General features: G+C 48.6%; 7 protein-coding genes across 7 annotated transcripts; 3 read left to right on the top strand and 4 right to left on the bottom strand.

Moving 5' to 3' along the window:
• Positions 1 to 1,266: 1,266 nt before the first annotated feature.
• Positions 1,267 to 5,382, bottom strand: VTN77DRAFT_6940 (uncharacterized protein; the record flags this gene model as incomplete). Its single annotated transcript, XM_069423274.1, has 5 exons — positions 1,267 to 1,978; positions 2,027 to 2,406; positions 2,470 to 4,350; positions 4,400 to 5,221; positions 5,290 to 5,382. 5 exons carry the CDS (start codon positions 5,380 to 5,382, stop codon positions 1,267 to 1,269), a joined length of 3,888 nt encoding a protein of 1,295 aa, XP_069275829.1.
• Positions 5,383 to 6,679: 1,297 nt separating this feature from the next.
• Positions 6,680 to 8,226, bottom strand: VTN77DRAFT_6939 (uncharacterized protein; the record flags this gene model as incomplete). The annotated part of the gene is made up of 4 exons (XM_069423272.1): positions 6,680 to 6,740; positions 6,803 to 7,545; positions 7,610 to 7,693; positions 7,768 to 8,226. The coding sequence occupies 4 exons, from the start codon at positions 8,224 to 8,226 to the stop codon at positions 6,680 to 6,682; spliced, it is 1,347 nt and encodes a 448-aa protein (XP_069275828.1).
• Positions 8,227 to 8,847: 621 nt separating this feature from the next.
• VTN77DRAFT_6938 (uncharacterized protein) lies at positions 8,848 to 10,312 on the top strand (the record flags this gene model as incomplete). Its single annotated transcript, XM_069423271.1, has 4 exons — positions 8,848 to 9,123; positions 9,214 to 9,297; positions 9,379 to 10,154; positions 10,234 to 10,312. The coding sequence occupies 4 exons, from the start codon at positions 8,848 to 8,850 to the stop codon at positions 10,310 to 10,312; spliced, it is 1,215 nt and encodes a 404-aa protein (XP_069275827.1).
• Positions 10,313 to 10,613: 301 nt separating this feature from the next.
• On the bottom strand, positions 10,614 to 12,140 carry VTN77DRAFT_6937 (uncharacterized protein; the record flags this gene model as incomplete). The annotated part of the gene is made up of 4 exons (XM_069423270.1): positions 10,614 to 10,650; positions 10,731 to 11,512; positions 11,580 to 11,663; positions 11,721 to 12,140. The coding sequence occupies 4 exons, from the start codon at positions 12,138 to 12,140 to the stop codon at positions 10,614 to 10,616; spliced, it is 1,323 nt and encodes a 440-aa protein (XP_069275826.1).
• A 2,382-nt stretch (positions 12,141 to 14,522) lies between these two features.
• On the top strand, positions 14,523 to 16,457 carry VTN77DRAFT_6936 (uncharacterized protein; the record flags this gene model as incomplete). The annotated part of the gene is made up of 2 exons (XM_069423269.1): positions 14,523 to 14,774; positions 14,838 to 16,457. 2 exons carry the CDS (start codon positions 14,523 to 14,525, stop codon positions 16,455 to 16,457), a joined length of 1,872 nt encoding a protein of 623 aa, XP_069275825.1.
• Positions 16,458 to 16,736: 279 nt separating this feature from the next.
• VTN77DRAFT_6935 (uncharacterized protein) lies at positions 16,737 to 17,061 on the bottom strand (the record flags this gene model as incomplete). The annotated part of the gene is made up of 2 exons (XM_069423268.1): positions 16,737 to 16,836; positions 16,922 to 17,061. The coding sequence occupies 2 exons, from the start codon at positions 17,059 to 17,061 to the stop codon at positions 16,737 to 16,739; spliced, it is 240 nt and encodes a 79-aa protein (XP_069275824.1).
• Positions 17,062 to 20,290: 3,229 nt separating this feature from the next.
• VTN77DRAFT_6934 (uncharacterized protein) lies at positions 20,291 to 21,799 on the top strand (the record flags this gene model as incomplete). Its single annotated transcript, XM_069423267.1, has 2 exons — positions 20,291 to 20,386; positions 20,651 to 21,799. The coding sequence occupies 2 exons, from the start codon at positions 20,291 to 20,293 to the stop codon at positions 21,797 to 21,799; spliced, it is 1,245 nt and encodes a 414-aa protein (XP_069275823.1).
• Between the last annotated feature and the right edge of the window lie 151 nt (positions 21,800 to 21,950).

The raw sequence follows: 21,950 nt of genomic DNA, 5'->3' as shown, positions 1-21,950 counted from the left end.
GAAATAATTTTTTTCGGGCGACTTTTCCTCTCCGAGTTCCGAGTTCACACACTTCACCATGTTATTTTCTGTGTATCCAAGCCAGATATTTAAGTTCCACTGTATTGTACTGTACTGTACCCTACAAAGAAAGGACATGCATGTAAGGCTGCATGTGCAGACTCGTTCCTATCCACCATAAAAACACTACATCCTGCGGATCCTGGATTAATCAAAGGAAACTTGACTGACTGACTCCGTCCACTTCCCCTGACGTGACTCTCTCTTTTGCTATGATATATATATCTATATCGTTCTTTCGAGGCACGAAGTCCTTCCAGGGAATCTAGCTAGCTAGCTAGGTAGCTAGCTCCCTCCTCCTCCACCTCCTCCTCAGGCGTAAGGTTGGAATCCAAACTGTCAATTCGATAACGTCAAAAAATGAGTGAAAATTTTTGAGTAGAACTAGAAAACTCCTAACATTACCTACTGTAAGTAGTTATTGCTAAGTACAGTACAATACACACATATATATAATATAGGTATATACTCTGTATATATGTCTAATGACTGATGGAGAGAAAGAGAACAGGACAGACAAGTACGGTACCTAACCTACTGTTCCAGGGAGACAATGGTAGGGACCTGAAACTTTGTTTATCTTCGGCGCAGCCGGCTCGCTGGCTACACGCTTAATCAGCTCCGTCAGCCCGTGCGCCTTTGAGCAAGGCATTACCACACCTTTCACACGGATATATATAAGCCTGAAGTCCCAAACCTCCTTCTGATTCCTTTTTCACCACCAAGTCATCTTGTAGATAGGTGCAATATAGTGATTTCTATAGCTTCATCCTTTCTCTTTCTAGTAATTCCCTCACTGAGCCTTGCCGGTCGCGGCAAGAGTATATATACATCATGAGAGACGGACAGACTGCGAGATAATGAATTCACGTCCGCAAATGGTATTTTATTTTTATTTTATAAGTCATACATCAGGAATAAATACCACCTAGCAAGCTAGCTAGCTAACTACCCTTATATATATGACTCTACTCCAGGCAACCATTTTTAATTTCCTCTATCCTATCCCATCTATCCTACCTAGGTATCCCATCTATGACATGACCGAAAGTCCGAACGAAATCATACACATAATATCATTCATTCCCAGCAAAATGCAAGCAAAGTTCTATAGAATCATCACACGTACACGTACACATTAGGTAGAAGGATACTGGTCAGGGAACGTAGTGTACATGCCGTGAAAAAAAGAAACAAATCTATGAATTACGTATGTACACGTACATTCCCATTCCCATTCCCAAAAGCATTAGAAACAGAAACACGTTCCATCGACGGCCACGCAGCGACGCTTCCTGCGATAATCCCCGCCATTGCGGCGGCGGATTGGATGGCTGATTTTGGTCGCTGGCTCCAGGCATAGTCTTCGTCTTCGTCTTCGCCCAGAGGTGAGCTTGAGGCAGGCCAAAGGAGGGGTGCTTCCGGGTCGTCTGGCTTAAAAGTGGTAGCCGTGCTACCGAAGAGGGAGCTTAATCTGAGTCGGCGACGACATTGACGCTTGAATTCCCGCCAGTTGAAGCGATGGCGACGATGGCTCAGTTCGCTGCTCCGGAACGCGAGTTCCTCGCGGATAACCTCGCGCGCTTCATCCCAATTGGAAGGGGCGTCATGAGGAACACGGACACTGGCACCGCCACGAACACGCGGCGCAAGATGCTGTCCGAATCGAATCGGGAGGACGGCGCGGATAAGGTCATTCGGAATGAGACGGACAATGACACCAACGAGCAGGCTCATCGATCCCAACACGAGGGAGATCACCCACTGGACGCCGTCGAGACGCATCGCGGAAAGAGCGCTGCCTCCGAAAAAGATTATGATCACTTGGCCGGCGATGGTGATGAGGTTGATCACGATGAAGTACCAGTTGCGGTGGATGCCCTCGAAGACATTGAGTTTGTTGTCGAGACGGCGGTTGCTATACTGCGATGAGCCTCAGTCTGCAGCAGCAGGGTGGATGACTTACTTGTACTGATTGAAAAACTGCATCCACACGTACGTATTGAAGACCAACGTTTCCAGCTCATCCTTCTTAGGCCCAGTGTATCCGAGGATTCTATTGCCAGCGAAGTTGAGCACCAAAGTGACAACCAACTGATAGAGAGACTGCCCAATAATCATCTTCCACATGGTCAGCGATACCAATGGTGCTGATCTTGGCTCCGGTTTCCGATCAAGAATGCCCGGTGACGGTGGATCAGTCGCTAATGCCAGAGCGGCGAATGTATCCATGATCAAATTCACCCAGAGAAGCTGAACGGGAGTCAGAATAGACTCCTCGTTCTCGCTCGCTATGGCAGATACAAAAGTGAGGGTCACGGCCGTCACATTGACTGTGAGTTGGAACTGCAAAAAGATTAGTATTTGAATAAAAGCATGGATAAAAAAAGTGTATGGCTAGGAACAAACCTGTAGGAACTTCTTAATCGAATCATTCACCGCCCGTCCCCATTCGATCGCTTTCACAATAGACGAGAAGTTGTCATCCATCAAGATTATCGAGGATGCTTCCTTGGCAACTCCAGTACCAGATATGCCCATAGAGAACCCGACATCTGCTGCCCTCAAAGCCGGCCCATCGTTCGTCCCATCTCCTGTAACGGCCACGATCTCGCCAAGTGCCTTCAATCTTCTCACTAGAATCCGTTTGTCTTCAGGGGTCGATCGAGCAAGGACCTGCAGCCGCGGGATGATCTGGTCCATTTCCGCCGTCGACAGTTTCCGAAAACTTGCCCCCTCCATCGCAAGCCCATCTGGATCAAGGATACCGCATTGTGTTGCGACGGCTTTTGCCGTTGCGAGGTTGTCTCCGGTAACCATCCTTACTGTCACGCCGGCGCGCTGACACTTCGCCACTGCTTCGTCGACCCCCGGACGGAGAGGGTCCTGAATGCCGAAAATTCCAATGAATGTCAAATCTTCCAAGATGTCTTTCAGGACAACTTGCGTCGGATCGTCCTCGACGGTCTGAGCGCCAGGAGGAGGCCAAGACCGGAAATCGCGGTAAGCAAGACCGATAGTTCGGAGGGAGTGGCTGCTGTATCTTTCGATCGTATCAAGCAATAACTCGCGATTATCCTCAATGAGGACGCTTCCAAGCCGATCGGTGACGTCTGCAACAACTCGGGTGCTTTTGTCCAGGAGAATCTCAGGAGCCCCTTTGACGTACATCCGGAAGATCCCACCTAGCTTCACCACGCACGCCATACATTTCCTGTTGGAATCAAACGGGACCATTTGGACAATTTGGGCATTTGCGCGTTCCTCAGCAACCGCACCAATACCTAGGTGTTCCTTCGCAAAGGACAAAAGCGCTGTCTCGGTTTTTGAGCCGATAAATACTGGCTTTCCGTCTTCTTCGCCTTCAAATGCAGTGGAATTGATGACAACAGACTGCGAGATGAGATGTCGAACCTCGTCGGCGAGTAGAGACACGAATTTGCTGACTGATACGGTACTGATTTTTGGAACCTCTTGCCCGCCATTCTCTTCGTCAGCGACGACTACTGCCGAATCTCCAAATTGGTATGCCGTTCCAACCATCCCTGTCACCACCGTCATCTTGTTCATGGTGAGGGTTCCAGTCTTATCGCAGCACACGGTGGTGGCATTGCCCATTGTTTCACATGAACTGAGAATCCTCACGAGGTTGTTGTCCTTCAACATTTTTGTCACAGCAATGGCAAGCGCAAGGGTAACCGCCAACGGCAGTCCTTCAGGCACCGCAATGACAACAACAGTGATAGAAACAATCACAATTCGCAAGAAGGTCTGGCCCTTATCGAATGGCAACTCCACGTCACTGCCCAGTTGTGCAAGGAATTTAATGAAGAGGACGAAGAAGAGCAGAACAGCCACTGAAATGCCGGCTGTAGCGATCTGCTCAGCGACGACCGTCAACCTCTGCTGTAGCGGAGTCATCCCAGTCTCCTCGGCTAGAGACATCAGCAGCCGGCCGTACGTGCTGCGGACGCCAACCCCGGTGACCATGTACGTGCCCACACCCTCCAGCACTTTGCTTCCAGAAAGAATGAACGGGTCGAGCTTGTCCACGCTGGCCCCCGATTCAATCCGAGCCATGATCTCGTCTCCGGGGGTCTTTTTCATCTGATCAGACTCGCCGGTAGCGGACGATTCGTCGCATCGGATATTATGACCCGAAACGCAGACTCCGTCCGCAGGGACCAGGTCGCCGGGCTCCAGATGCAAAATGTCACCAACGACAACGTCATACACTGAAATCTCCATCGATTTTCCTGATCGGATCGCCTTGACGAGGCGGTCTTCCTTCTGCACGTTGTCAGCTGCGCTATCAAGCTCTCTATAGAGAAATGCATACCTTTTCATTAAGTTTTGCGAACTGTCGTTCCTTCTGGTAATCATTCAGCGCTCCGACGATAACGACGATCGCAACAGCTACCATGATCGTGACACCTTCAACCCATTCCACTTTTGGCTGTCCCGGCTTGTGCGGCTGGCCAAACGTTTGATACAAGCCCAGTCCTAGAGAGATTGTCGCAACCGTCGCCAGAAGAATCAACACTTTGTCGTTGAAAGCAATCCACATCAGTTGGAAGATGCTCTTGACGCCCCGCTCCGGGAGGCGATTAGATCCAAAGAAAAGTCTCCTCTCCGCATGTGGTTCAGCGACTGCGTGAGGTGCTGTTGATCCAAACTGATCGCCAGCACCAGTTCCATTCAATGTTGTCTCATCACGGCTCAAGCCAGAGGAGCAGTCGGTCCGCAACAGTGCTGCAAGCCCTTTTATGCCGCCTAGAGCATGGAAATCCGCAAGGCTCCTCCATTCGAGCATCTGCTCAAGCGTTTCCGGTGCGATCGCAAACGGACCATTGCCAAATCGAAAGGTCCTTTGTCCTGCCTTCCAGGGTCCGCCATCGTGGTCGGACGAAACGATCACCGCAGTGTTTGCTGACGAGCTTCGAGAGCGACTGTGCTCTAACGATGTAGACGTCGGAGTGAGGGTCTCGCCTCCATAGGATGAGGGAGAACGAGGACGGGAACCGATCGAAGACGCTCTCGACCGACAATCCGGGACGGTGAGCACATTTGGGGATTCTGGCGTCCGTAACCTATCTGCAGACGCAGGCTCAACATAGGTAGGTGACGAAAGGCGTGTGAAACTAGGAGGCTCGTGATCTCCCTATAATAGTAATGAAACAGTCAGACAGACAGCATCAGGCAGGAGGCATTTTGGGAATGGAGACTCACGGCAGCCGTATCGATAGTAATTGTCGGAGCCCGCTGTCGGCCAAGCAAAGGCGTTGGCAACGGCTTCGAACCACGGTCCGTAGACTCCATCATAAAGGAATGCAACAGAGGAGTCGCGAGGAGGACATCATCATGTCATTAGGATTATTGTTATTGACTTGCCAAATTTGCAGGTTGCTGTTGTAGTTGATTGTCCTGGCGACGAAGAAAGGCTGTGTGCTACGACACTGCGGAATCAACGTGCCACGCTAAGAAACTTAGATTAGATTAGAGCCTAAAGCTTTGCTTTGACATGAAAATCACCTCACATCACACCGCTGCCTAGGTAACTTCGACTGCCTATGGAGTACTGGGATCTAACTAACGAGGTAAGCTGCATTCGCTACACCTCTAGATAAAAGCTTTGAGAGCTTTGTCTTGCTCTCTTCATTTGTCGTTTTTGTTTTCGTTTTTCCTTCTTTTTTCCCGCTGCGGGTATATTATCCGATGCCAAGATTCTCTCGCGATCATCGTTATCGGCTGCGCCTCGCCAAGAGGAGTCTTTCACCGTTTCACGCGTCTACGAGTGTTCCTGAACTCACCGCCTTTCCATCAGTTATTCGACACGTATTTGACCGCTGAAAGTCGCAATGGTCGGAAATCACGGTCCAGAATGAGCCATTTCGACGCGTCGCTATCGAGTGGTAACACGACAATTTCGCCTACCAGCGAACAAAGCTAAAGAGCTAAGATTGAACGCTTGTTGAAGCTCGAAATCGATAAATGAGTTATAACTATGTGTGGGGTTCGAAATGGCGGTATGGAGGCATTACGTCTACGGCACGAACAACAATGAACAATACCCTGTGGGTTTAGGTTGGAAACCGTCAGGGAGAGAGCAACAGATCGTGATCGATATTTTATGGACTAGTACTTTTATTCGATTGAAAATATCAACCACTGTCGCCCCCACAATGGGGTTTCCGAGTAGTAGCTACTACTTCCAAGGTCTGAAACCTATCTGTTCCCTTCCAGTACAACTAAACTGGGCTCTATCATCACGCAAGAGTCCTGGGGCGGCAAAACGTCCTCCGCAGCCAGTCTGCCATTACATGCGCATCGACTCGATGGTTCAGCAGGTTGCGACTCGCATCCAAACGCGAATGGCCTCGTCAGCATTCCAGGCGAATCCCCTAGGGGAGTTGTTCTGAATCTTGCATGCAAAATCCCTGAATTTGTATTGTACTCCATCTTGCACAACATGCCATTTATATCGATTCAGATATCTTCGATGCCAAGCCTAGATAAATAGAATGCATTGAACCGATTTCTAGATCGATTCGCCAAGAAGCTTAAATCGGATAGACAATCGCCAAGAGTCAAGGAATGGCGTGCAGGACTAAGGTCTTGGCTACATCGTTAGCGCATCGACGTCGGGATGGACGTAGAACGCTATGGCGATGATGATATACCTGAAATCACGCAGTCGTTAGCTTTGTTACAAGTAATGGAAAGGGGGGAAAATGTCACTCACGTCCCAATCAAGAGGAACCCCTCAAAATAGTTAGTCTGTCCATTCTGAACCAGACAATTCACCACCACAACAGCCAGGGAGAAGACGGCTGTCTCAAAGGTGTCAAAATGTAATGACATCGGCTGGTCCATCACCCAGCCCATGATGACCAAGAACGGAGTGACAAACAAGGCGATCTGCAGGGTACTGCCGACCACCAGGCCGATCGCCAAGTCAAGCTTGTCCTTCATGGCTGCGTTCACGGTGGTGACGAACTCGCCGGCATTGCCGACGATCGGGACGATGATCAGGCCAATGAACGCGCGGCTGACATTACATGCCTCGACGACGCCGTCGATGCTGTCCACCACGGCATCTGAGCAGACTGTGATGCCGAGGGTCGAGGCGATAAGTACGGCGCTGGCGGCCCACGGGCCAAGCGCATGGCTGTCATCCGATTCGCCGTCATCGCAATCCTTGAACAGGTGAACATGGCTTTTGAGCTGGAAATAGAGATATATGATATAGAAGAGCAGCAGAATAAGGGACGTAATGTGAGACAGGACTAAAATATACTCGTTCACTTCCGAGGACCCGGACGCGGACGTCGCAGTTGTGGAGTAGAGAGCGGAGGGAATGAAGAGAGACGCGGATGCGACGATCATCAGCGAGGTCATGATGCCGGTGACGTCCACGTTGAACCTGATGTTATCCTTGCGATACTCCGGGCGATAACCGGCAAAGAAGAAGCAGCAACCAAGGATCTGGCAAGTTAATCAGCAAGTTAGCAGAAACAAAACTATTGAGTTTACAACAAGGGTAACCTACTAAGAGAGTTCCTGACAAGACACTGCCAACCATACTCGACTGGACAATACGGATTTCGCCTTGTCTCAGGGCAGTGATGCCAACCTAGTAGTAGACAAATTCACTCTATTTAGCTATGAAGAGCCCGCCATGTCTCGTTATCAACGGGCGAGACTCACTATCATCTCCACTGCATTCCCAAAGGTCGCATTGATCAACCCTCCAAGCGTCTGTCCTACACTGGCAGATAGCTCCTCGGTCGAGTAAGACAGCAACGAAGCAAGCGGGAAGATAGCCAGAAAGTTGAGCACAAAGACTGCTGCCGAATTCCATCCCATGGACGCGGCCATCATGCCCAGGGGCACAAACCCCAGGAGCCAATTGGCGTGGCTGGAACATAATATCGCCTGCACAGCATGGTAGGCATTCACAAGGCCCTGGGCGCCCGGTCGACGGTCTTCTTGGCGGATGGATTCTCCACGAGAATGGCCGGTACCGTCTCCCAGCAGAGCGGTATCTTCGCTCTCTTCGGCAAGCTCCGAAGCCGACATGCCCGTCGTAGACTGCCTGAGTTGGCTTGTAGGATATCGATGTCGCGGTCTGGGAGAATTGATATTATTATGTTCAGGGGCGGTCATGAGATGGAGTGCATATCATCTCTGACCCGTTCTCTGCGTCGATCCGTCGATCGTCCAGGCTCCAGCCCAAGTGAAGTATGAACGAATTTGTCACGTTTGATTGATGTTTGGTGCTCAGGCCCTTGTGCTCAGACAGATTGTATAGGCTCCGATTGGTTGCAGGATTTTATCACATGATTTCTAAAGATAGAACTCTCAGACTTCATGCGACAGGCAGGACGGACATCAAGCCTGGAATGGTTGAACAGGACAGCGAAAAGGTTCGTGAGGAAGGTTCCTGAGCTCGGAGTGAATATCAAGTTGATTCATTTAGCAGAAATGTGATGGATTTGTTAGCCACTTACGGTATGTCGTGACACTTCCCAGTGGTACATTATTTCGGAAAATCATTGCCCCGAAGCTGAGGACGTTCCGCTCCAGTCACCTGACAGCACGGACAGCTCAGGGACAACTGTTTGCTATTATTATTACAGAGTACATCTTTTTAATGAGCAGCTTGCTATGATCGATACATCATTGTAGCTCTCGAGAACGAGGGACAATAAAAAAAAATCAAGTATCATGTCTGACGTCCGTGGACAACCAGGCCTGGCCGACTGGCCCCGTCCCGGACCGGGCCAAATGCACCTCCTCAGACGCTTCACATGGTACCCCTACCACGCCATGAGGACGGTCCTTCACAACAGCTACATGAATTGGCTGTTGGTCTTTGTGCCTGTTGGTCTGACTGCGGGGGCCCTGGGCTGGGCTGACGAGGCGGTTTTCTTTCTCAACCTCTTGGCTATCATCCCGCTGGCGTACTGGATAGCATTGTTGATCGGGGATGTATCAGCGAAGACGGGGCAGGTTCCTAGTGGACTGCTGAAAGCTACCTTGGGGAATACCGTCGAGATGGCGGTAAGATATACCTTATCAAAGTTGCTGCGCTTCTCTTTTTTTTTTGATCCCAGCCGTCATTTCCTAACATGGTAACTTGGGTTCGTCAAGGTGGGCATCATTGCCTTGAGACAGGGACGAGTCCGCATCGTCCAGTCGACCCTTGTAGGGAGCATCCTATGCTACTCTCTCCTGGTAAAGAAACCCCCTTTCTTCATTATCAACTCCACTTTCTCTCATCTCCTACTGATGGGAGGGAGTACTTCTCCATTCTAGGTCCTCGGCAGCAGCATCCTCTTCGCCAGCTACAACATCGAGAAACTGCAGTTTGACCAGCTGCTGATCGGCATCATGTCCTCGCTGATGATGGTTGTATCCATCTCGCTGATCATCCCGGCAATCATGGCCTATACGTCATCATCATCATCATCGCCGGAATCTGGCACGACAGAAAAGGACATGCTAGTCCTCTCGCATGGCACGGCAATTATTCTGTTTATCTTGTTTATCATCTATCTTCGTTTTCATCATAAGACCCATGCGTGCCTCTTCCAGAATGCGCCAAGTGATGGCCCTGTCCCAGCAAATGGAGACAGCCACGAGGTCGCTGAGGACGAGCCAGCTCCGACCCGCCGTCGTTTCTGGACAGCCGGCAGCATTCTGCTTGCTTCCACGCTTTGCGTTTTCCGCTGCGCCTCGTACCTAGTCGACAGCATTGACGGATCAGCCAAGGCGCTGAACGTCAGCACGGCATTCGTCAGCCTGGTGCTCATTCCCGCGGTGGGAAACGCAGCGAAATACGCTGCCCTGGTAGCGATATCCCGGCGGCAGCAGATCGACGTGGTCATTCGGGCCATCATCGGCAGCATCCTGCACATCACGCTCCTGATCACCCCGCTGCTCGTCCTCCTTGGTTGGATCATTCAGCAGCCGATGACCCTCGACTTTGACAGCTTCGTGGCGATCGTTGCGTTCACTGCTATAATGGTGATGATTTATCTGATTCAGGACGGGCAAACGAACTACTTTGAGGGTGCGATGTTGATGGGAACGTAAGTGGAAATACCCTTTCTTCTTGGAAGGTTAACCGGGAACGGGGCAAGCTCTATTGACATATTTTCTTTTCTCCAGATATGTCATCATCGCGGTTGCATTCTGCATGCGTCCTGATATCCAATCACATGCCGTTACCGTAAAACCGAGGCTTTAATGCAGGCGATGTTTCATCTGTGTACATCGAGTTTGTCTCGGGGAATAGAACCTTAAGTTGTTCCAACCATAGCAATCGATTGCTTTGATCACATCCGAATGAATCATTGTGGGCCAGGTGCCTAGACCTGTTCATGGAGATAGAGGGGAAAGAATAATGAAGAAGATAACAGGGAGGAAGTTGGTAAGAAAAGATAATCTATATCACTTTAATCATTTAGCTCCATATTGGAGAAAACAAGTTCCTGTGTGCTGCTATTATTATATAATATTGGCCTGTACATAGTCAAAAGGGAAACACCTTAGCGTGTGTAGAGAGCGGTAGCAATGACGGCGTACCTAAATTAGCCAACCATTAATTTTTCCGTTCAACCCATCCATGTAGCTGATAAAGGGCCCAAAAAAAAAGCTGTACTCACAATGAAACCAACATAACACCATGAATATAGGTGTATTTCCCAGCCTGAAGCACGTGATTGACCACCAACACAGCAAAGAAAAGGATGGTCGTCTGGAACGAATCAAAATTGAGCGTCATTGGCTGCTGGATCACCCAGCCGAGGACCACCAAGAAGGGCATCACAAAGAGACCGATCTGCAGGATGCTGCTGACAATGACGCCGATCGCGAAATTGATGTCCCCTCCTCGCGAGGCAGCCACGACTGCGGCCCCTTCAGGGCTGTTGCTGGCGATGGGGATGAGGATGGAGGCGATGAAGGTTTTGCTCATGCCCGTGATACGGGATGTTTGGTCGATGTTTTGGAGCAGGAAGTGTGCGCAGCTCATGATGCCCACCGCCGCGCCGAGAAGAAGCATGCCAGCCGTAAAAAAGCTAACGTTGGGGGTCTCCTGTTGTTGACCAGGGCTGCTGTCATTATTATCTGTCTCGTCGTCACTCGCAACGCTTCGGTCGTCCCCTTTGTCTTCGGTGAACAGATGCGAGTGGGTCCCCATGTTGAAATAAAGATACCCGGCGTAGAGAATCAAGAGAACCACCGCGGTACCATGCGAGAAGGACACGATCTTGTCAGAGATGTCCGACGCCGAATTTGACGAACTAAATGTGGAGTATAGCACTGTGGGAAGGATCAGTGCTACGGCGGTGATGATCATTAATGATGACAGAGCATCCGCCACGGCCATTTTGAATTTGAGGACATGCTTGCGATAGGCTGCGGAGATAAGACTGCAGCCAAGGACCTAAATATATGTAAATATATAGAGACAACATAGGAAATAAATTAAAAACAAAGGGAGAGAGAGCTACCAGAAGAATATCCGATAGAATACTACCAATCATCACAGACTGCGCAAAGTGTATCTCGCCGCGGCTCACAGCCACAATACCAGCCTACAAGTCACTATGTCAGCCACAAGACACAAGAAAACAGGTCAAAAGACGACATACAATCAGCTCGATAGCATTGCCAAAAGTCGCATTGATCAATTCGCCCGCCAACTCTCCGAGATAATGAGACAGCTCGTCCGCCGAATAGGACACCAAAGCCGACAGCGCGATGATGGCCAAGAAGTTGAAAACCGAGGTGAGGATTGAGTTCCACCCAAAAAGGCCGGAGAGAATGCCCAGTGGCAGGAACACCAACAGCACATTGATGTTATTCAGGCGTAGGATCACATGATAAATGTGCCAGTCGGGATCTGGGCCTGGAGACATTCCAACGTGGCTGCCGGTACGGTCGCTGTCGCTATTGTTGTTGTTGTTGGGGTTCAGCAATGGACCAGTTTCATTCACTACGCGGTGATTCGATTCGTCAACACTAGACATGCTGCCCTGAGGCTTGGGTTTGGGTTTGGGATATCTTAACATGCTGTCACCGGGTTTGTTTGAAGTCGTTCATGGAGGGCGTCGGAGGGGAGGTCCTCGTCAGTCTATCCCCAACCGGGCTAATGAGTGATCTGCAGGGTCCGGCGAAATCTTGTTCCAAGCTGAATTAGCACGTGGACGTCCACATCTCATTTACCTTCCCTACAGAGATCTACATGTCATCGATGGATATTTGCCTCGTTTACCGAATCTAGTATTCGAATACATTGGCCCTCAGACTATCATACACGGTCGTGTAGGCAATTTAACTGACAGTGGGACAAAGACCGTATCCTTCGAATTGGGGATCTGCAAGTGTGCGAGTTGTGATTGGCTGAACCTCCCTGCAATGATGTGGAGCCCCAAGTATTAGTTTTTCCAAAAATAGCATCATGTTGATACTGGACTCGTACTACTGTATATTGTGCGTACTAGACAGTAGACTATCTTTCAAGGGTATGCTTCCAGATAAAATTGGACAAATGCATCGACTTTTGTCGTGCCTAATTAGGATGTGTAATATTTCAGATTGAATTTCTTTCATCAACCGTGACAAGAGAACGAGCCAAAAAGTTATCCAAAAGAGAACAGTCTGAACGAAGGTAGCTCTTCGACACATTATCAGATGGATGGGAAGCTGCTCCTTGTGGCTCTTCCAAAGCATGTCGTTTCCGAGATTTGAAACGGTGAGTGATAGTGACGTGCGCATCTAAATGATATGATTCAAGGTTTTGAGTCAAATCAGAATATTTTGGAAGCAGAAACACCAACGGCGCTCCGGACGTCTCTATACCAGTACGGTTATTGTCCTAAAAAGCCGTATGTTTCCTGCCTGACAATTCTGCAAACACCAAAAACAAGCACTGTGGTTCATGCTTAAAAGGGAAAGAGGCTGGGATCTACACAATGAAGATTTAAATATGTGGAGCATCGTAAAGACTCCCTCCGGTTCAGTCCGAACTAGGCGGTGCACTAGGCGGGTGAGGCATATTGCTGGCAGAATCCGTGAGATATCTCGCTGGACCTCGTAGATAGCTTCTTTCTCCCCCAGCTTAGTCTCTTCGTTCTGAACTGCCTCATAGCTTCTAGATAAACCTACTAGCTAATGGGATTTGGGTTTGTTACACAGGGCTCATAATTATTTTTAATAAGGAATAAGGGTAGGCTAGTTAATTTATAGGAAAGGGCTCTAGTAGCAAAATTAACTATTAGAAGGAGCTCTAACCAGTTATCCTAATAATGATTCATAAAGGGTCATAGCTATTAAGCCATATGCTGATTTATAGCCTCTATCTGCCTATTAGTTTATAGATAGTAAGCTAAGGAGAGTTTTAATTTAATGCCCAGGATCTAATAGAACTCATCCCAAAACTCAGATATAAATTAGGTGTGATGGCTGGTATTTTATAACGAAGTGGTCACGACTTAGCCGTCGTGAAGTAGGCGATACGCTGTCATAACAACAGAGAAGTGGACTTGACATGGAAATGTAGGGGTGGATTTAGAACAGGAATGGATTGCTGAATCTCCAGAAAGGAGCCCAAAGGGAGGTTTTCTATATACTGGCTCAGGACCCCGCTTCTACCCCGCCTTTGGCACCCTTGCACCTCGAATCCATTTGAGTTCTCCCACACGACCGCGTACAGCTGTGACGGTGGTCTGGGGCTAACCGTTACAATTTAGGAGGTTATTAGACTAGAAGGTAGAAATAAGTATAATGAGGGTCATATGGGTCAGGATACTCATAGTTATAAGGGTAGGAGGCTGAAGGGGGTGCTCTTGAAGCAGAAAATTTAGGTAGATATTAATATAAAGATTGCAGATGAAGGGTCTTTAGAAGATACTTAGGTTAGTATAGTAAATTAGGTAGGGAGGCAGGTACCAGCCAAAACAGACCAAAACACAAAAATTACTAGTGTCCATTAGCATGTGTCAAAACTTTTGAGGCCCACCTCCGTACTACTGGTACTGTTGTGCCGCTCCCCCGCGCTTCCTGTCTCCCCCTTTATCCATGTTTCGGCTTTTCTGGAGCCTGCAGACAGATAATCACGGTGATAACCGTCTAAGCACGTTGTCTGTCTTGCATTTTAGCCCGCTCCTGGACCGGAATCTAGGCTTAGCCGACCAGCAGTGCCGCGTGAGTTTTCCACATGGGCCCACTGCAGTCACTGCCATGCACCGCAATTCAATGGGTCTTTACTATCAACGATGCAGGATTCGCGCTAAGAGCGGTTAAGTCTAGAAGAAATATGAGAGAGATCCCTCCGAAGTGCAGGGGAATATTAATGAACTGAATCTCCAGATAGCCGGGAGGTTATTCATGTTACCCACCATCAGTGACGGAAAGCTACCCCTCAGACTTCCTGACAGCTACCCTAGTCAATCATGGCTTCTTCCCCAGTAGACACATCCTCGACTGTTGGCCTGGAGTCGCAGTCCTTCGATTTCGTTGTAGTTGGGGGTGGAACGGCAGGATTGGTTGTCGCCAGTCGTCTGACAGAAGACCCGAATGTCAAAGTTCTCGTCCTCGAAGCTGGCAGCAACCGCGTTGATGACCCTCGAATTGCGGTGCCGGGCCTTGCTGCCAGCACTTACTTTGACCCTGATTTCGACTGGTGCATCACCAGCCCACCTCAGGTAGGCCGCTTTCAACTTGACCATTCATTGAACGATTGATCTCTAAGTAGCGCGGCATTGAAGGAACATCTCAACGGACGTCAAATTGCGGAACCCAGAGGCCGTACACTGGGAGGCTCATCAGCCATTAACATGGGCATGGTCATCTATCCCAGCAAGAAAGACATTGACGCTTGGGAACAATTAGGGAACCCTGGCTGGAACTGGGACTCCATATCACAGTATCTTCGGAAATCTCAGAAATTCACGCCCCCGACTCCTGCAATCCGCGAACAACTCTCTCTGGATTACCTAGATGAGACACTCCAGGGGAGTAGTGGCCCCATTCAGGTTTCATTCGGAGAAGGCCCGTTTCCTGCCTTCAATGCTGCCTGGCCGAAGGTCTTCGAGAATCTTAACCACAAGATCACCAGTGACCCAATCTCAGGAATAGCCAAGGGAGCATTCTGCAACCCAGGAACGATCGATCCAAAGACCAGGTCACGAAGCCATGCTGGCGTTACCTACTATAATCTCGAAGTCGCAAAACGTCCCAATCTTCGCGTGGTTACCGATGCAACAGTTGAGAAGATAATCTTGAAGGAAGCTGATGGAACAGTCATCGCCATAGGCGTCCAATTCAAAGCAAATGATGGAGTCCAAAGGATTGTTTCTGCTGGAGAGGAGGTTATCCTTGCTGCAGGAGCTATCAAGACGCCCCAACTGCTGGAACTATCAGGGATTGGAGGATCGGAACTGCTAAAGTCACATGGAATTAAAGTTGTGATTGATAACCCCAATGTGGGAGAAAATCTTCAAGAACACGGCTTCGTGCCGTTTAGCTGGGAGATCGCCGATGGCCAGCAGTCTGGTGATGCCCTCCGCATCCCTGAAGTAGCAGAAGCCGCAATGGCTGCCTGGCAGGAACATTCTGGCGCTGGACCACTTGGTCTCTGTGCCATTTCATCTGCCTTCATGCCGCTCCCCGAGCTCCAGGACGGCGAGCTCAAAGGACTGATCAAGAAATATCTTGAGGACTACAAGTACCCCAGCTTCCCCGGACAGGAGGCTCAATATCGCATCTTACGCCAGATTTTGGAGGACGAATCCGAACCCACTGGTCAATACAGTCTGGCACCCTTCCAAATCACCCCCGAAAAGGGCCCCAGCCCAAAGGGCATATATGGAATGTCAGAGCCAGAGAGCTTCATCAGTATCGTTTCAGTGCTCAACCGCCCCTTCTCTCGCGGCAATGTCCACCTGGCTTCCAATGACCCCTATGCCTCTCCTGTGTTTGATCCTAAGTTCTTCTCACACCCTCTCGATCTTGAACTCCACGCTCGACATACGAAATGGTTAGAGACGCTGGCTTTCACAGAGCCAATGGGCTCCTTACTCAAGAAGAATGGCCGTCGTCTTCACAGCGACAAGCCTGTCGATGATCTGGACACAGCACGGGAGCTCACCAGGGATCGTATCATTGCTCATTACCACGTCTGCGGAACAACCGCCATGATGCCCCGTGAGCAGGGAGGTGTCGTCGATGACCGATTGAAAGTCTACGGCACGAGCAACGTTAGAGTTGTCGACGCCAGTGTCATGCCGCTGATTCCCAGAGGCAACATCCAGGCCATCGTTTTCGCCGTCGCTGAGAAAGCGGCTGATATCATCAAGGAACAACTGCAGAAGAGGAAGTCTGGTTAATGCTTGTGCTGTCGCCCGCGCGAAAGAAGCCCGTGAACTTGTTCGGCGTCGCCATAACCTCTTCACCACTCAACCAGAGGACATGAAACGACGTATGAAGGGATGGCGTCGCGACCGTCGATAGATTATAAGTTTTTAGAGTATTTACCTACCTTTGGTTGCAGTGGAGGTCAACTTTGATTCAATGGAAGTGAACTTGGTGTTGCTGAGAGGTGGCAGGTGTAGTGGAGGTGCGATGGAGGTCAGAGATATATATATATATATATATATCCTTCCACTTTAGAGAGCCTTTAGGAAATGAAACCCTTTTCTGCCTATTGTACTCCGAGCGCTTTGGGGTCGTTTCAAGAGCTCAAACCACTGTAGTACGCCCGGTGTTCTGAAGTCGGTCAATCCACTTCACTCAGGTCGGTTCTTCCAATCAACCTGCAACGTCACTTCAGCAGCGTAGAAGATCAAATTACCTCTTTTCTTCCGGCCACAAATTCTCTCCGACTATGAACCCTCTCCACACGCTCAGGGATGGTGATCGCAGGGGATCGAGGTTAGGGTTGGTGAATCGACGCAGGGTGTTTTGACGCAGCGGATTCGACACAGGCTGCATGGGTGTATGCCAATAATGAATGTGGAAAAGGTTGATTGGCTCTGTGAGCATCTGCCTTATTTATGACTTATGATATTGAGGTGGCGTGTCTTGCGGGGCAACCCATTATTATCTAGAAGCAGATCATTGCTCAATAACTGCAACACACCATGTGCTGACTCTTGGACCAAAAGGGGAGGCCTGCATAGCCTATGATCGTCGTGAGTAACTTACAGAACTAGATGCGAAGGGCCGGTTACTCGCGAGCAATTGTCTGTAGATGACTACTCATCTATAGTTAGTTATCCCCTGTTGCTAACAATATCATTGCCTTCTCTAAGGTTACATCGCTTTTATCTTGACTTGAAACTAATGTCCCGTTAAGCCATAAGGATGATAATTGTCTAACGTTATTTAATGCTGAAGAGAGGAAGGAGATCCAAAGAAGTATTCAAACTTCCAACAACATCTCCAGGCTTCCATTCAATTTACTAGCAGTCACTTCAACTGTGTTTACCTCTGATAATATGCCAACCATCCAAGAAACCGTCTTTCAACAAACCCCTATTCGATTCTTTTCCCAGCAGCCGCCGACTCTTACGGCTAAAGCTGCGGCCGCTAATATGCCCGAAATACGAGGGTATTAATCTGCCAGATTGAACTGCCACGTGACTAGAACGGGTATCCTGCGCCTGCCGCTTTACTGCCGCCCGACTCTCCCTCTGCTCCCCTGTGCTCTCCCATGCTGGCCTGGTGCTTCCCTGCGCTGCCTCTTACTTCCCTCCCGCTCCTTCCTGCTTCCGCTCTACCTCCTCTGATTGCTCTTCGATTCTTGCCGACTATTGCCTGCTTATAACTACTGCCTTACTATTTTCCCCTCTCCTATTCTATTTGACCTCCCCACTATCATGCTGTGCAACTTTAGCCGACACCCCGGCCCTTGTAACAATAAGTCCATTGTTGGACCTATTCTCCCTAAATTTGGAACCGTCAGCATGACTCCTCAGGCAAATTCAAGTAGGCAGAGGCTAAGCAAGTGCCTAGAATAGAATGGTGTGAACACAGGGCTGCTTTTGCGTTGGTTTCTTGTTCACGAGTAACCTAACAATTCTTCCTTGCTTTTCTACAGGTTAAGATATCTGGTAATTAAGGTGGTAATTGGCTCATTGGGCACCTACAGAGTGTCTGTGATTGGCGATCCAAATTGCTTTAGACTGCAATGTTGGGGACTATAACTGCATTCCTCGTATGGATTCATAGAATAGAGACTTGCTGCTGACTCATTTATCGTGTCTTTCCATTCCATAAGATTGCCTGCTAATAATAAGAGTAGATTAATTTCGGCAATCTGGGAGAACATTTAAGTATAAGCATGGTCTTCCTCTCAAGAACTGGGAATCAATAATCCATTACACTTCAATTCTTATCTTCAAACAAAAGTTACTGGGACTTTAACATAAAGAGTGTACAGTAGCATCTGTCCACAAATAAAATATCACATCATATGGAAATGAAAGAGGGAGACTGTAATCTGATCAAAGAAGCCGAGCGTGACCGTTCTCTGGACGGTGCAGCATTCCGTACGAAGTCTCCACAAGCATTGTTGAGCAAAGACATGACAAGTGTGACCTCATCAGCTGTAGAATTATTCACATTTGTCCTGATGATAGTGATTGGATTGCTTATTTATTCTACCTGGACTTAATGGTTTATTCAGGGAGTGCCAGCACGGAAATTTGAGGTTCTCTTTGTGATGATGTAGCAAGTATTAGTAAGATTTGTTAAGTACTGGCATGGTTTTGCTTTCATTAATGATGTACTATTAATTGTTATTTTTCTCTATTCTCGTGGATGGGAATGAATCTGTTCAAGAAATTTGGTCTGTGGTATTTTTATAATAGATCTTTTGGTAGTATATTCTCAGGAAGTAGTTTCAGGAACTTAATATAACTCATCCCAAGTGGTTAATATAGTAGATAGTTGTGATTTCAAAGGAATCAAAAGCCATTTGGACTAGATTCTTCAAGTGGTTGGATATTGCAATCTCGTGATTGTGCTGTTTCGCTCAAGCACACACTATGAGTGTGAGATACTGATGCTCCCTATTGACACATTAGAGAGAACCAAGGTTTAGCTGGGATAAACAGTAATTGAATATGTACCAGAGATCTTGGCATAACCAAACTATGGAAGCAATACTGTAGCCTAGCTTAGAAACAACTTGGTATCTTGATTTGAACATCTCGCCAATAATGAACTGGATAATAATCCTCTGGAACGTAGAAGGGAAGTTCTTCTTCCTCAATCTTTTCTGTAGAGCTTAGTTCCACAAAACCCAAAGCAGGAAATCTGCAAGGAGGTGAAGAGGTAAGGAAGCCATGGTTCTCGCTAATGCATTAGGCAAAGGGGCCATACAGTAGATAAGTGAGGACGTAAAAGAAGTTAGAGACCTTCTGAGGTTCAAACAAAGCGCTGACATGGTAATGTGTTGGTCAGGTTTTCCAATAATGATGAGGTCTTTGTGCTGGGGGCACGGCACATGGATGAAATAATACTCCTGAGATTAGCCGCCAATGAATTCAGTGCAAGGACACTAGGTGCCAAGGCAACAACACAATGCTCCTATAAATGATCATTGGCCGCTCGTTATTGGCATCTGTTTCTAATTATTGAGGCCATAAATCAAACTACCCACGACTCCGTGCGATCAAACAAAAGTATGATCCAGATGGCCTCCTCTGGTGTCGCCAATGCGTGGGTAGCGAAGAGTGGACTGAATAGGAAGACGGCACACTTTGTCGACAGTTTCAACCATATTGACATGGAATATTTTTTTTTTCCATTCTACTCAAGAAGCAAAAATTCGCGTGAAACTGTTCAAAGTGGAAGAGATAGCAAGATTAACTGGGTGCAGAAGAGCTTGGGGCGATCGAGCGCTGAATGTTTTCTTTTACATATGTATATATGTAATATTGATTTCCTGTAGTGTGATAATGTGAATCAACAGGCCATTTACTCTGTATCAGCATTGATATGGGAATCCTACCCTATTGGCTTCGTCTCACTTCGCTGCAGTACCCAGTTCTATGGAGCGTCTACGGCAAGAGGACAAGAGGACGATGTAGTGGGTAAGGTGACCCTTAAAGCTCAGGCCCACCAGCAACCAAGAATGGATAAAAAGGAACGAATACGAGCCAGCTCCCTTCCGTCGCCCTCTGCTCTCTCAAGCAGCAGATACTAGTCAAAGACTATGGATCAGACGGTGGTCAAAAATCAAATCAGGTCTCGAAGAACGCATCGTAAGTCCCGGCTTGGATGCGGCAACTGTAAGAGACGGCGCATTAAAGTGAGTGATCAATTTAATCCCTTTTTGTCCCACTTTCGGTGGCGAACACTCTCTGCCCACACTTTTGGAAGGCCCAACCCGCATAACGGCGAGGGCCTGTTATCAGTCTGTCGATATGTACAATTTCTCTCGATCCCCATCCCTATTTGCTGGCAGGTTAGACACATCATGCTGAGCCTCTTACGCTCTCTAGCCTGCTGCCGACCACGGAGACGTGTCTTGCTACGTCATGGGACCGAGTGGCAAGGTGCTGACTGTTCGCAGTGCGATGAGAAGAAACCCACGTGCTCTAATTGCTTCCAGCACTCCATTGAATGCGACTTCTCAATTATTCAAATCACAGAATCTGTGTCGCCAGCGGCTTCTGAACCAGGATCTCTTGCACCCGCACGATCAGTGAATCGAAGATATCGTTTCAGGTCATCTAAGTATCAGTCACATGCCTCTTCTCCATCATCAGGCAAATCAGATCGGGATATTCAGACCAGGTCCTCGATAGGGACTCAGTGCGATCTCTCCACCAGTCAGGTCCCCGGGGGTGTGTCCTTTGCAGACTTACAACTTTTTCATAACTTCATAACCTCGACCTACAGCACTCTGGGAGATGAGGCCCACGGCTACAGTGTATGGCAGAATCATGTACCCCAGTGGAGTATTGTCTTTCCCCCTATTCTTCATCTTATCTTGGCCCTATCCGCTCTGCATCTGAGCCATGAACGACCAGAACTGCGAGGTCAGTACGTGATGCAGGCGGACGATCATTTCACCTTTGGGGTCCGATCCGTCACCACAGTGCTATCCCAGCTGGATGCCGAGAATTGTCAGTTCGTCTACATCTCAGCCGTGCTGATCTGTTTCGTGTATTTCGGGAGAGGGCCCCGGCCGCGTGAATACCTCGTCTTTAGTGAAACTGGCCGGGCGGAATGGCTGGTGCTCATGCGCGGCGTCCGGTTCATTCTGCAGTCCCAAGGGGACAAAGTCTTCACGGGGATCTTGGCGCCGACGGGCGAGGAGAGTGTTCAGCATATTAGTCCATCGTTGCAGAGTGAATTGTTGGAGCATCAGATCCATATCCAGGAGGTTCTGCGGTTTGTTGAGCAAAGAATTGCCGAAGATGCCGGTCGGGAAATGTATATCTCAGTCATCAATGCGCTGTTGCAGACCTTCGAGGAGGCTTATACGAAGAGGACTGCCCAGCGGCATGGGGTAGGCTTGATGCACATTGTTATGGGGTGGCTTTATCGGCTCCCAGAAGGATTCGTCAGCCTTCTTGAGCAAAAGGAGCCATTCTCATTGATGATTCTTGCTTACTGGAGTATCTTGCTGAAACATATGAGATCGGTTTGGTTTATGAAAATCACGTTGTTTGCCTGGAACTTACATATTCCACCCATAATCAACGGAATGAAGTAGGCGGCGCGGTAGGGGAACATGAGCACAAAATGAACAAAGGTAGAGATTCCGAAAATTCCCATAAATGCATACCCTGCTGTGTCAGACGGGGTATATGGATAGAATTCCACCCACGGATGGGATCCATTCGTTCCATTATGAAATGTGATAT

The sequence above is a fragment of the Rasamsonia byssochlamydoides genome, assembly GCF_041956645.1.
Source record: "Rasamsonia byssochlamydoides strain NRRL 3658 unplaced genomic scaffold VTN77scaffold_54, whole genome shotgun sequence".
Classification (NCBI taxonomy): Eukaryota; Fungi; Ascomycota; class Eurotiomycetes; order Eurotiales; family Trichocomaceae; genus Rasamsonia; species Rasamsonia byssochlamydoides.
The sequence above is the reverse complement of the archived record's forward strand: the minus strand, read 5'-3'. Positions and strand labels throughout refer to the sequence as shown.